At 37.0% G+C, this 11,783-nt stretch overlaps 1 protein-coding gene across 1 annotated transcript; it reads right to left on the bottom strand.

Annotated features, from left to right (window-relative positions):
- Positions 1 to 56: 56 nt before the first annotated feature.
- LOC133617600 (DDRGK domain-containing protein 1-like) lies at positions 57 to 10,731 on the bottom strand. The gene is made up of 8 exons (XM_061977677.1): positions 10,511 to 10,731; positions 6,574 to 6,726; positions 5,536 to 5,672; positions 5,172 to 5,273; positions 4,962 to 5,084; positions 3,265 to 3,303; positions 3,085 to 3,190; positions 57 to 573 (listed from the first exon to the last, which is right to left on the bottom strand). Exons 1-8 carry the CDS (start codon positions 10,596 to 10,598, stop codon positions 413 to 415), a joined length of 909 nt encoding a protein of 302 aa, XP_061833661.1. The 5' UTR covers positions 10,599 to 10,731; the 3' UTR covers positions 57 to 412.
- Between the last annotated feature and the right edge of the window lie 1,052 nt (positions 10,732 to 11,783).

Raw genomic sequence — 11,783 nt, 5'->3', positions numbered from 1 at the left:
TAAACACACCTTTATCCAAAGAACATAGTAAAACAAAACATCTAAAAAGAAAAACATAAAAGTAGATAACTCATTTATTTCAACTTACCAAAAAAAGTGTATTCTGGAAGTTTCTCAAAAACAAAGGCTGAACTGGCTTCAGTATTTGTAACAAAGGCCTAGGTGCATTGCATTAAGTCTTGAGTAACTGAACGGGTTGAGTTGCATGATTTGAGGTTGGGCTAATAGGTCCATGATAGTACATGTACATTGTGCAGACACAGGAACATATTGCTATGTTTGGGTAAGACCACTGTGGAGCTTACAAAATGCAGAACCAATGTTGGATAGTGATTGATGACCGTGATGGAACCTGTATTTGTGATTATAGTAGATCAATTGATATAAGTTCAGCAGCAGGTGAAGTCCTGCATCAGGTTGTGTTGCCGATCACTGGAGTCAGATTGATCAAAGAGTTACTGGCCTGGGCCAGCTCTGTGATAGAAACTCTTCCTCTTTGTTTGATGAACTGAGCCACAGAGTCCAGTTCTGCTGGAGTAATGAAAATGAACTTCCCTCGGTCATCAATTACCCCTGGAAAAAACAGAGAGACTATAATTATTTTTTTTTTACACTGTACATAAGGGCGGGCCTTGTGTTACGTTTTGTGGGTACAACACACTCCCATAAATGAATATTGTACAAAAAACAGATAGCTGCACATCCACACTGTGGAAAATGTGTAGTGGTGTGTAGCTACACTGACGGACAATGCCCCTTTTGTTATTTATAGTTCTCTTTTCTCTAGGGCTTTCAAACAATTAAAATATTTGACAATCACATTTTATTCCGTTAACCCAAAATTGATTTCTCATCAATATTTAAAAAAATTACCTGCAGTGTGTTGGTGTCTTGCCAGATTATGTATTTTGTAGGAATACAGAATTTGTATTTACTGCTGTAGGAGCACTTGCATTCAGAGGGGAGGAGCTATACTTCCATGTTTAGATACCAGTTTTTACGCATCATTAACACAAAATGTGGATTGTTACAATCATAGTTGATTGTCAAATATGTGTGATAATGTAATATTTGATATTGCTACCTGAATAAATGCTTATGATATTCTGTACATTATTCTGTACATATATATCACATGTTGTACAAGTTAATGGTATTCATACCGCTGCATGACAATGTCTTAACCTTTATTTATTATTTTTTTATTAATAACGTGTAGTATTCAGCCTGCTAAACATTCTGTAATTGAGGACTATCAACCAGAACATGTCATAGAATATACAGTACACAATATTTCAGCCTGTCAGAACCCCCCCCCCCCCCCCCCCAATATTCCTCAATTGATGTACTAGCATTAATTTAGGTAGACTCAACACATATTACATGACAAAACATCTTTGACAAAGCAGAATTCTAATGTAAGATTGTTTGTGGAGTTAGACCGGATGTGACGCGTAGCGTTATTATTTTGAAGCCCGAAGTGTGTGATTGGTTTGAGAAGGTGTCTTGAATTGTTTTGACAACGTGAGTCTCCGACAAAGTTGACTTCCTCCCTAACGTCTTCCTTCTGCTGAGCTTTTATACCATTTTACTGAACCAGTAACAGTAACAATCTACAATTTATGTTATCAATGCAGTAAACTGTAAACCCTAACCCTTGTTGGGAAAACGACTTGCCATGGCTTTGGACCTGGGCTTTCCATCATGTATCCTTGTCTTTCTCCATTTCTGCAAGCTATTTTTTCCCTGCAACAGTAACTGAACGCAAACATTTTTCCAAAGCTATGGAATGGATCGAGGATCAAACAGGACACGTGCACGTTATTCGCTCTTTTAAAAATGCGTGCCGTCAAAGGAAATTATAGTTATCGCATCAACTTTGACAGCCCTACTTTTTTCCCTTCACTATATCTCCCAAGCAAGAACTAAACGTCAGATAATAGTATGTCAAAAACAAGTCAATCATTAAATCATGAATTACTAATTAAATGCTCAGAAAAGATGAAGTGAAGTGAAGTGAAGTGAATTATATTTATATAGCGCTTTTTCTCAAGTGACTCAAAGCGCTTTACATAGTGAAACCCAATATCTAAGTTACATTTAAACCAGTGTGGGTGGCACTGGGAGCAGGTGGGTAAAGTGTCTTGCCCAAGGACACAACGGCAGTGACTAGAATGGCGGAAGCGGGGATCGAACCTGCAACCCTCAAGTTGCTGGCACGGCCGCTGTACCAACCGAGCTATACCGCCCCAAAAGATCACCATGGCTGCATGCCTGGTCAAAACATTGTGATCATCAAGGAGGATAAAGATGTGATCCTTGAACATGAAAAAATATCTGCTCCTATGAAATGGACAGTGACAACAAAGCAACATAGTTTTCATTATTGAGTCTCCCCTCCTTTGCAATGTCCCTAATATTGTGATGGACGAAAACAGAGATAAACGGAATTGACCTCTGTTTTTTATTACGGTTCAATTTAATTATTGTATTAAATTGTTGTATTACTGTACTTTATATGTCTGTGCTTTTGTGTGCAGTGTAAATCACATACGTTTTAATTTCGGTACAAAATTGGTAAACTTTCCAACTTACACTAAAACTTGACGTCATAGGAATGGAAATCGTACGTAGGACCTGTATAAAGGTTAAGACTATAAGGCTCAGGAGATTTTGCATTATATTTTTTGAGTAATTTTTACAGTATTAAAAATTTTCGATTAAAAAAAAAAATTACCTACTTAACTTTGTTTTATTAGCTATAAACAAACTATACTCGTCAAAATTATTACGAAATGCATTCTTAAAATATTTAACTCTGTAGTGAATCTATACAAAGGTTTCACATTTTAAATTGAACTACCGAAATAAATAAAAATATAAATATTAAAATATCTTCATTGAGATGCACCTCAACAAAATATAATTTTAAGGAATGCACACACAATGTGACCATTTTTTATTGTATATATATATATATTTAATTGTAAGCAGATGACAAACAAATAATACGTAATGACCCATGATTGGCTTCTTGCAAAGGGGTTTAATAACTTGTTATTCTAATGCTTGATTGTGACAAACCTGTGAGTGAGCCTTCTGCTAGCAGGTCCTGCAATCGATCAATAGCATCCTGTGTTCTCATCCCAAAATGAGAGGCCAAGTCTTCTAGTAGAACAACTTTAGAAGTCTGGTAGACACAGGAAGTGTGATTGAAAGCACAGTATATCTTATTTTTTTGCAAAAGCTGGATTGGGTAATCACCTTGATGTAATGTATGAATTCTTGAAGTAGGTTGCGTGACTGGAAGATAAAACCACAAATATTGTGTTGTAATTATTTGAAAAAATATAAGAGATGTTAAGAGCATTGTGTATCATTTGTTCATTTTTTTCTTAAATGAAAGTAAACCTAAAAAAATATTTTTTTCAATATTTGTTTGCAGACCCAAAACGAAATAAATAAATAATCGTTTTCCAATGTTGTACACAACTGGAAAATGGACAAACGGTTATGGGGCCTACTAATTTTTTTTTGCCAATCCATTTGATATACCAAGTTTACCTGTAAGTAGTTTAACACATACTTGGGCTTTCAGATAAACAAGTGTAGGAGGAGGACCCAGGGGGTCTGTCTGTATCATAGGTTCTGTACAACAAATCAAGTTAAAGTTACCACTTCTTGGTTGTCTGGGTTAACCTAGCCAAACACTGACAATGTAAGAAAAGCGGTACAAAACAGGTTAACTTTTTAGCAGAATAAGTCACCACAGTAACTGACCGATCAGTTGTCTCTGAAAATGATGTCACAGTTCATGTGTGTGGGGATCGGTAAGAGTAGTAGTAGAAAAGCGGGGATTAGATAAAAATCTGGCAAAACCAAAATTCTATCCATCCATTTTCTACCGCTTATTCCCTTTGGGGTCGCGGGGGGTGCTGGAGCCTATCTCAGCTACAATCGGGCGGAAGGCAGGGTACACCCTGGGCAAGTCGCCACCTCATCGCAGGCAAAACCGAAATGTCATGAGCAAATTTGTAAAATATTTTTGGAGGGCTTGTCTTATCCCTGCCATTTTCTTGGGTGCAATGTTTACAATGGCACACAGTGAAACAGTACACTTACAGTGCCCATATAAAGAACAGACAATACTTTCAATTTTCTAGAATTTTTTTAATTTTATTTCAGATAGCCAGTATTTGTTCTTTTGTTCCTATGTATACAACTGAAATTATTCTCAGACCCCTTTTATGTGTCGCCCCTCACTTATGGGTCTTTCTTAAGAAAAAAAAAAGTATATGTTTGCATATGGTCCAAAAGCCAAAACGCAGAAGAAAATATGTATTTTTAAAATCCGTGTTCGTGTGGAATTTCAAGGAAACCTCTGTGTGGAACAAGACTTTATGGTTTGCTATTTCCTTATTAAATACACATCTTATAATATTGTTCTTCCTGAGTGCCGTAAACAGTAAATCAATGTTTGTGATGGGTCATTTGCTGCTAAGCCCGCCCCTTACTTGAACATGCTCATGAAAAGTTTAGCAACTAATTGGGTTATTATTAGGTTTTGTAGTAGTGCTTATACTACAACGTAAATGTTTGGCTAAGTTAAAACAAAAACATCTCATAACTTTAATTTGATTTAGACCCCCTCAGTCCTCCTGTTTTCTTGTATGTTTTTTACCTGAAAGCCCAAGTTTACATAAAACTACTTCCATACTACTTATTTGGTATATTAAATGGATTTGCAAAAAAATAAGTTAATATACGCATATTAATTTATTTTTTTGCATACACATTATCTGTTTCGTCTCCATTTTCCAATTGTGCAAAAAAAAAATCTTCCATTTATTTCTTTTTTTGGATCTGGAAACAAATATCGATAAAAATAGGTATTTTGTTTAAAAAGGAATGAAGAAATGATACACAGATTGAGTGAGATGCCATATCCCAATTGACCTGACCTGGTCTTCAGTGAGTTCTTCCTCCTCACCCTGATCTTCTACCACAAAAGAGGCTTTGAGCTTGAGGTACTCCTCCTCCTCCCGCCTCTCCTGCTCCTCTTTGATCCGCCGCTCTTCTTCCTCCTGATTGAACATCAATGAGTTGTTACGTCATTTCCTCCCTTGCACGGATCGGTGAGGAAAAGAACATCTAAAATAATGAACTGAGACCTGTTTCTCTTCCAGCAGTCTCTCTTTCTCCTGTTCCTGGCGTCTTTCCTGCTCTCTGAGCTCCTGCGTCCTCTTCCTTTCTTCACGCTCCTCCACCTCTGCCTGAAAGTAAAATTATTTTTGAATAAGACACGTTTTTGATGATTAAACCTTGAGGAAATGTACAAGAGTTGGTAGAGAAACACTGGAAAATAAAGTTCCCCTAATTTAGGACCCGCTTACATTATTTTACAACTGGGATAATGGTCAGAACACATAAGATAAGGTTAATTTGCAACACCCAAACTACACCAAAAGACAGCAACAGAAGACCATGGTTCCAGTTTTTGTCCAATTATTACTACTGTATATTCTTGGTGCTTACCTCTCTCTGGGCTTTCCTGGCCTGTTTCTCTTCCAGCTTCTTTTGCTTTTTGGCTCCAATTTTTGCTGTTGGCTGAAAGGTCTGTTGTCCTGTCTCATCTTCCTCTTCCTCAGGCTGCTGATTCTCTTGCTCCTCTTCTGATATCACCACAAATTTTAAAAGGTTTGTTTAAAAACGTTGCAGGATTATGCAAAAAGTAGAGCATTGACAAAGGAAAACTGCCTAAATATTAGTGCTCATCTCCAACATTGCACAAATGTTTAAAGTATTTTCCAATATTTTCCTTGATTATTCTGTAAGTAATATGGATGAAAACTAGTATTTTTTGGTACCAGTAATGAAGCACATGCAACATACTCATTGAATAAAGCTGGGGGACAGCAGCATGCTTGACTGCTAATCAAGCCAAGCGGCTAACAAGAACGCGGTGTGCTCTTCAGTGTGACCTCCCAGCTTAATATCCTACAATGCTTCGGCCACGGCATGTCATAGGTTAGGTTAGGTTAGGTTAGGTTAGGTTAGGTTACTTTATTAGTACCCAAAGGTAAACTTGTTTTGCAGCCAGCAAGATCAGGACATCAATTTAAACATACAGAGAAAGTAACATCTTAGATATGCAATACAAAGAACTACCACATAATAAGCATCACAAACATTGCCAAGATCACAAAATACTATATGTACTCAAAGTTCCCCATAAAAAGGATAAAACATATACAATTTCAATCAGATAATATTTGGGACAAGCCAGAATAAAACACCATAATAAAATAATAATTAAAATAATAAATGGCACTAAAATAAATATAGGCAAAAATAGATACTACAGCTTATTTAGTTCTGTGATGGCAGCTGGGACAAAACTACATCTGTACCGTTTTGTTTTGCCTCTTGGGACTAAAAACCTCCGTCCAGATGGGAGCAAAACATCACAACTTTTTGAAAGTCTGCCGCAAAATCATGCATTGTAGGTTGACAAAAGAATAATCACAATAATTTTAAGAATAAGAGTATGAATGAGCAACAGTGTCTGTTTACCAAGCTCTTCTGCACCTCCCTGTGGTCTTCTGTTGGCCATCACAGCTGCAAGGTTTCTCCTCCGACGCGGCATTCCAGCGCCTCGCTCCTCCGCAATTGCCCGATGGCGTACGCCTGCAGCTCTGACCACAGCCAACTCATTCTCTCTGTCATCTGTGTAGAGAATTGAAACATAACGCTAACAAAGAAGCGTACCTCGTTTCGTAAACCCTTTTTATTGTGGAATATTGTAGTGTTGTTGACTGGTAATTAAAATTAACAATGTTTTTATTGCTGCGTTGCACCGTCTCAGACTCCAGCATTAAGTTAAAAGTTAAAGTACCACTGATAGTCACACATACACTAGATGTGGTGAAATTTATGTATGTAATAAGGGGCAGCATTGTGGAAGAGGGGTTAGGGCTTGTGCCTCACAATAAGGTCCTGGGTTCCATTCCCTGCCACTTCCATTTTACACACTATGAAATTGTCAAGTCTTTTTTATTTTATTTTTGACAATACCGCAATTATGCTGTACAATGGCTTTAATATGAGGACAATATTGCACCATGAGATATTGATATTGTTACATCCCTGCGGGCTTACAATCATTTTAATTTAAAACAATATTACTGAGTATTGGGAGTTTTACAGCGGTTTATCATTATTAGCGTTTATTGTTACATCCCTAGATCAGTGTTGCCAACTTAGCAACTTTGTCGCTATATAGGGCTCGAATAAAGGGATAGGGGAAATTCAAGCATCCAGAACATAATACATTGGGGGATATGCATGTATCTGAAGTGTGTTTACGCCAGCTGCATGCACAACACTGCCATAGTTTTTCGTTCTTTTCTTTACAAGTTTAGAACCTTGTGCAAACAGGCTGCATTATTAACTGCTTAAGTATTTCAAACGATCGCTTTAGAAAAAAAAAAAAGCCTGTGATGCGATTTTTCTTATTTCCATCGTGGAAGCAAAGCCAATGACCTTGAATCAGTGAGATAAAGATGCCGAATAGTCCGGATAGCAACCGTGAGATGAACAAACATCACTTTCTGCTCCATTCTGCTTAACTTTAAAATATTGTATAAGATAAGTGTACTCTGTAAATATGCCAATGAAGAAGGATCACAGTTAACACGATTGCACTGGAAAAACTGGTATCCTCATCAAATACGGTTATGATAATGATGACTTATTCAAGTATCAGTCTGACTCAGGTACCTCTGCTGGGGATGTCCCGATCCGATGTTTGGATCGGATCGGCCGCTGATATTTGCCAAAATATGCGTATCGGCAAGGCATGGGAAAATGCCGATCCAGATCCAGTTTTAAAAAAAAACTCCGGTCTGTGTTTTCCAACGCACCGATTTAAATAATACATTCCACTTTTCTGCTGCTCCCTAATTCCCGTTCCGCATTTTCCAGCACACCTTCAACACATCCACAGGTCTGTGGATTCTCACGCAGTTGCTTTTAGCTGCTGGCATTACACGACAGGCTCTTCTCACTCTTTCCTGTGTCTCCTTTTCACAGTCAGCAAGCGCACCTTCTTACACACGTCACATACTGTCACGTCATACGTCACATACGTATACGTCCTCCCCGAGCAGAGAGGTAGCAGCATGGCTAACGTTAGCTGTGATGCTAGCGCAGCCGTGCGAGCAACGCTCCCTCTAAGGTGCGCGCATGTGCAATTGCGCACTGCTCAAGCGTCCTCTGCGCACGGCAAATCTATGCCACGCACAAAATCAAATAAAAAAATAAGCGCATAACAATTTTCGACACACGGACACGACAGAGAAAACAGTTTTCGTCATCATTGTTCAAATATTGTAACGTCTGTCGAGATGCTTATTTCCATTCGGTGCCACGCGTCCACACCATCAAAATGCCGAGGCAAACATTTCCACATCAACACCGTATGAAAAAAATAGTGATTTTTTTAGTTGTGATTTCCTTCTCTGCATGAAAGTTTAAAAGTAGCATATATTAATGCAGTATGAAGAAGAATGTTTTAATGTAGACACATAGAATCATCATACTGCTGTGATTATATGCATCAAGTGTTCATTCAAGGCTAAGGCAAAATATTGAGATATATATCGTGTATTGCAATATGGCCTTAAAATATCGCAATATTAAAAAAAGGCCATATCACCCAGCCCTAGTTCAATGATGCCATTTCTGTTTGTACATGTTGGTGTGTTCATGGTAGGCCTGGGCGATATATTAATTTTATCGATAAATTTGAGTTTCTTGTTGCAGACAATTAAAAAAATTGTAAAAATCTATGTTTTTCTCCTCTTGCTCTGGCAAACTTTTTGCCTCAATGAACTTCCGTAGCTCTGTAGCTCCTTACTTCCTTAGTGGAGTTTCATCCCAAGCGTAGCAAAACATGGCAAACAAATGCTAATGCTAACGAGATGGAGACGTTTGTTCCAACAAAAAAAAAGTGTTGTCAGTGCTTCAGATTTGCGGCAACGGGCGTGGAACTAGTGATTGCACGCTGCAAAGTTTCTTTAAAAAAGGCAGGCAGCACAACAAACTTATTCCAGCATCTTGTTTCTAATCAGAAACGGATACTCAATTCTGATTCGAATCATTACCCCCAATAATTAAATCGATTCAAATTGTGTGGTGCCCAAAGATTCATAGCCATAATATTTTACTAATCGATTTTATAATTGTCCATGTCCGAATTGCGATGTATCTAAAATCGATTATTTCCCCCACCTCTAATGATAACACACCTCGGGATTCATGGTATAGAAATAATAAGAGTGTCCTCTCTGCAACAAGCTGCCCCACTTCTTTCCTCTCAGTCAAATCAATCAGAATCAGATAAGTACACCCGTCTACATTGAGGTAGCAAACCGGTTATTCTTTTTGCTTGTTTGATATTCTGCACCAGGACAGTCCATTTCTTATTGGTTAGTTACTCGCTTTCGCACAGCACTGTGTCCAACTCAGCATTGTAAACTAAAACGTTTGCCAAAAATGGCTAACACAGCCCAAAATGCATTGCAAGATCACATGCCCTATTTAACAAATAACCAGAATTCTAGTCGCTTTTCTGAAAAGAAAATATAAAGATACTCTTTTTTTTTTTCTTTTTCTTTTTTTTTTAAAGCGACGAGCAACAAATTTTGTGGATACTTTTGGAGACTGACAAGAAAGCACAGATCGCTCTTCTCATCGAGCAGCGAGTGCTGCTTTGGGTCCCCTACCCCATCTTTTAAATGTCTTGTTTGTGGAATTTAAAATAAAATTTAAAATAAAATGTCAAAAAACAAGTGACAAAAATAAGTTAATTTTTAGTCCGAAACATTGATGTTTTTGCTTATCTGTTTTTTCTTCACTTTTTGCAAAAACGTCATGGGTTAAGTTTTTACACCACGCATTTATAGTGCAGCAAAGCTCAACAAAAACAAATCTAGAATTGGCTTTCCTCCATATTATTATTATTATTTTGACACCTAAAACCTCCTGTCTCCCAAGACTCATTATTACCTGAAGTGAATTTTAGTTTGTAAATAGTATACTTTCTATATAGGATTGACTTGCCCACCCCCAAACATTATGACATCAGCTGCACTCACTATAATATCATGTTATTAAAATTGCCCTTTATGGATGTTAAGACAAATTCCATGCTATTGTAATGCATTTATTCTTTCACACCACGCCCTCTGACTAATGGCAAACTCAAGTTTCCATATTTGACACTACACCTGGGGTTTGCTGACGTAGCCTAAAACACTTTCGCTAAACTACGTACGTCTTGCATAAAGAGTTGACAGAAAATGACTTTTAAGCATGGCTGTGTACACAAGTGTATTATTATATATATTTCAAATGACCTCCAAGAATAACTATGTACACAAGAGATTTCATACCGTGCACGGTTCTTTCGCAAGTTATGTTATGCTAACGGTCTGGTAGGTTAGCTTACCTTCCTCCGTCTTTTTCCGCAACTTCACAGCGAAAAATATCAGCACGGCGAGAATAGAAGCAGCTATCAAATACAGTGCTACATCCATGGCGGTTTCACACCCTTTAAATAATTTTCAGATTATACTTTTGTATCACGCGTGTTTACATTCGTGTCGTTTCTTTTTAGCTTTTAGGTTGACAGCCGACACAACTATTCTTCGTTTTTTCCCTCGCCTACTATTATTTAGCACCTTAAAGCTCAATACCACCCCTATCGATTTGGAGTAAAAACATACAATTTTCCTTTTTTATCGATGTCTTTTTTTAAATTGTATTTACCGCACTCATATTATTCCGCAGAAGAACATTTGTTTATTTCCTTTTTAAGAGAGCCAAATTAATTATTATTCCGTCCAAAATGTTCTCGCCTGTCTAGTAAGAGTTAACATTGAAGACATTTTAGAATAGAAAACACAAGATTCATTAATATAAAGCAGTTAGCTCAACTTGCCTATCCTTTCAATTTTATACATCATAATATGAAAAATACTGCAAGAAGACGTTTTTATGGAAAAGTCACAATGTAATCTATATTGTTTTATTTAGCTTCTGAAATATTTATGGCCTCTCATTGCTTTAGATAGTATTTACATTAGTTTAGCTTTTTTTTTTTTTTTAATTATATGTTAGTATATTTTCTAATTGAATTAAAGATTTTATATATTTTTGATACATTTTGCAATAAGATTAATCACACTTTCGAATTGGGATGAATTATGATTAATCACAGATTTTTACTTGCTTGCATAATTTTGATTAACTTGAAAAATAACTATTTGGACACATACCACTTGAATGTCAAAATATCATACAGGAACATTGCATATATGGGTTGTGTGTGTTTGTGTGTGATTGTGTGATAAATCTGCGTATATACATGGATTGCAGTAATTGTTTGTGATTAATCACAAGAGATAACTTGTTATTTTTGACAGCCCTGATATAAATATTTTTATAATGACATAATATATTAGCCAGATTCAAACTGCAAAAAAGTATTCTGCATCTTCATCCAGACACTAACCTGGGGGTAAGCAACCCGCGGCTCTCCAGCCGCATGCGGCTTTTTAGTGCCGCCCTAGTGGCTACCTGGAGCATTTAAAAAAAAAGGCTTGAAAATGGAAAAAGTTGGGGGTAAAATAATGTTTTTGTTTTAGTATATCTTTTTGTTTGAGGACAAACATGACACAAACCATCCCAATTGTTAGAAAGCCCGCTGTTTAATATGTTGG

Source organism: Nerophis lumbriciformis, linkage group LG01 (genome assembly GCF_033978685.3).
Source record: "Nerophis lumbriciformis linkage group LG01, RoL_Nlum_v2.1, whole genome shotgun sequence".
Taxonomy (NCBI): Eukaryota; Metazoa; Chordata; class Actinopteri; order Syngnathiformes; family Syngnathidae; genus Nerophis; species Nerophis lumbriciformis.
Note: the sequence above shows the minus strand (reverse complement) of the source record. Positions and strands in the feature narration are given on the sequence as shown.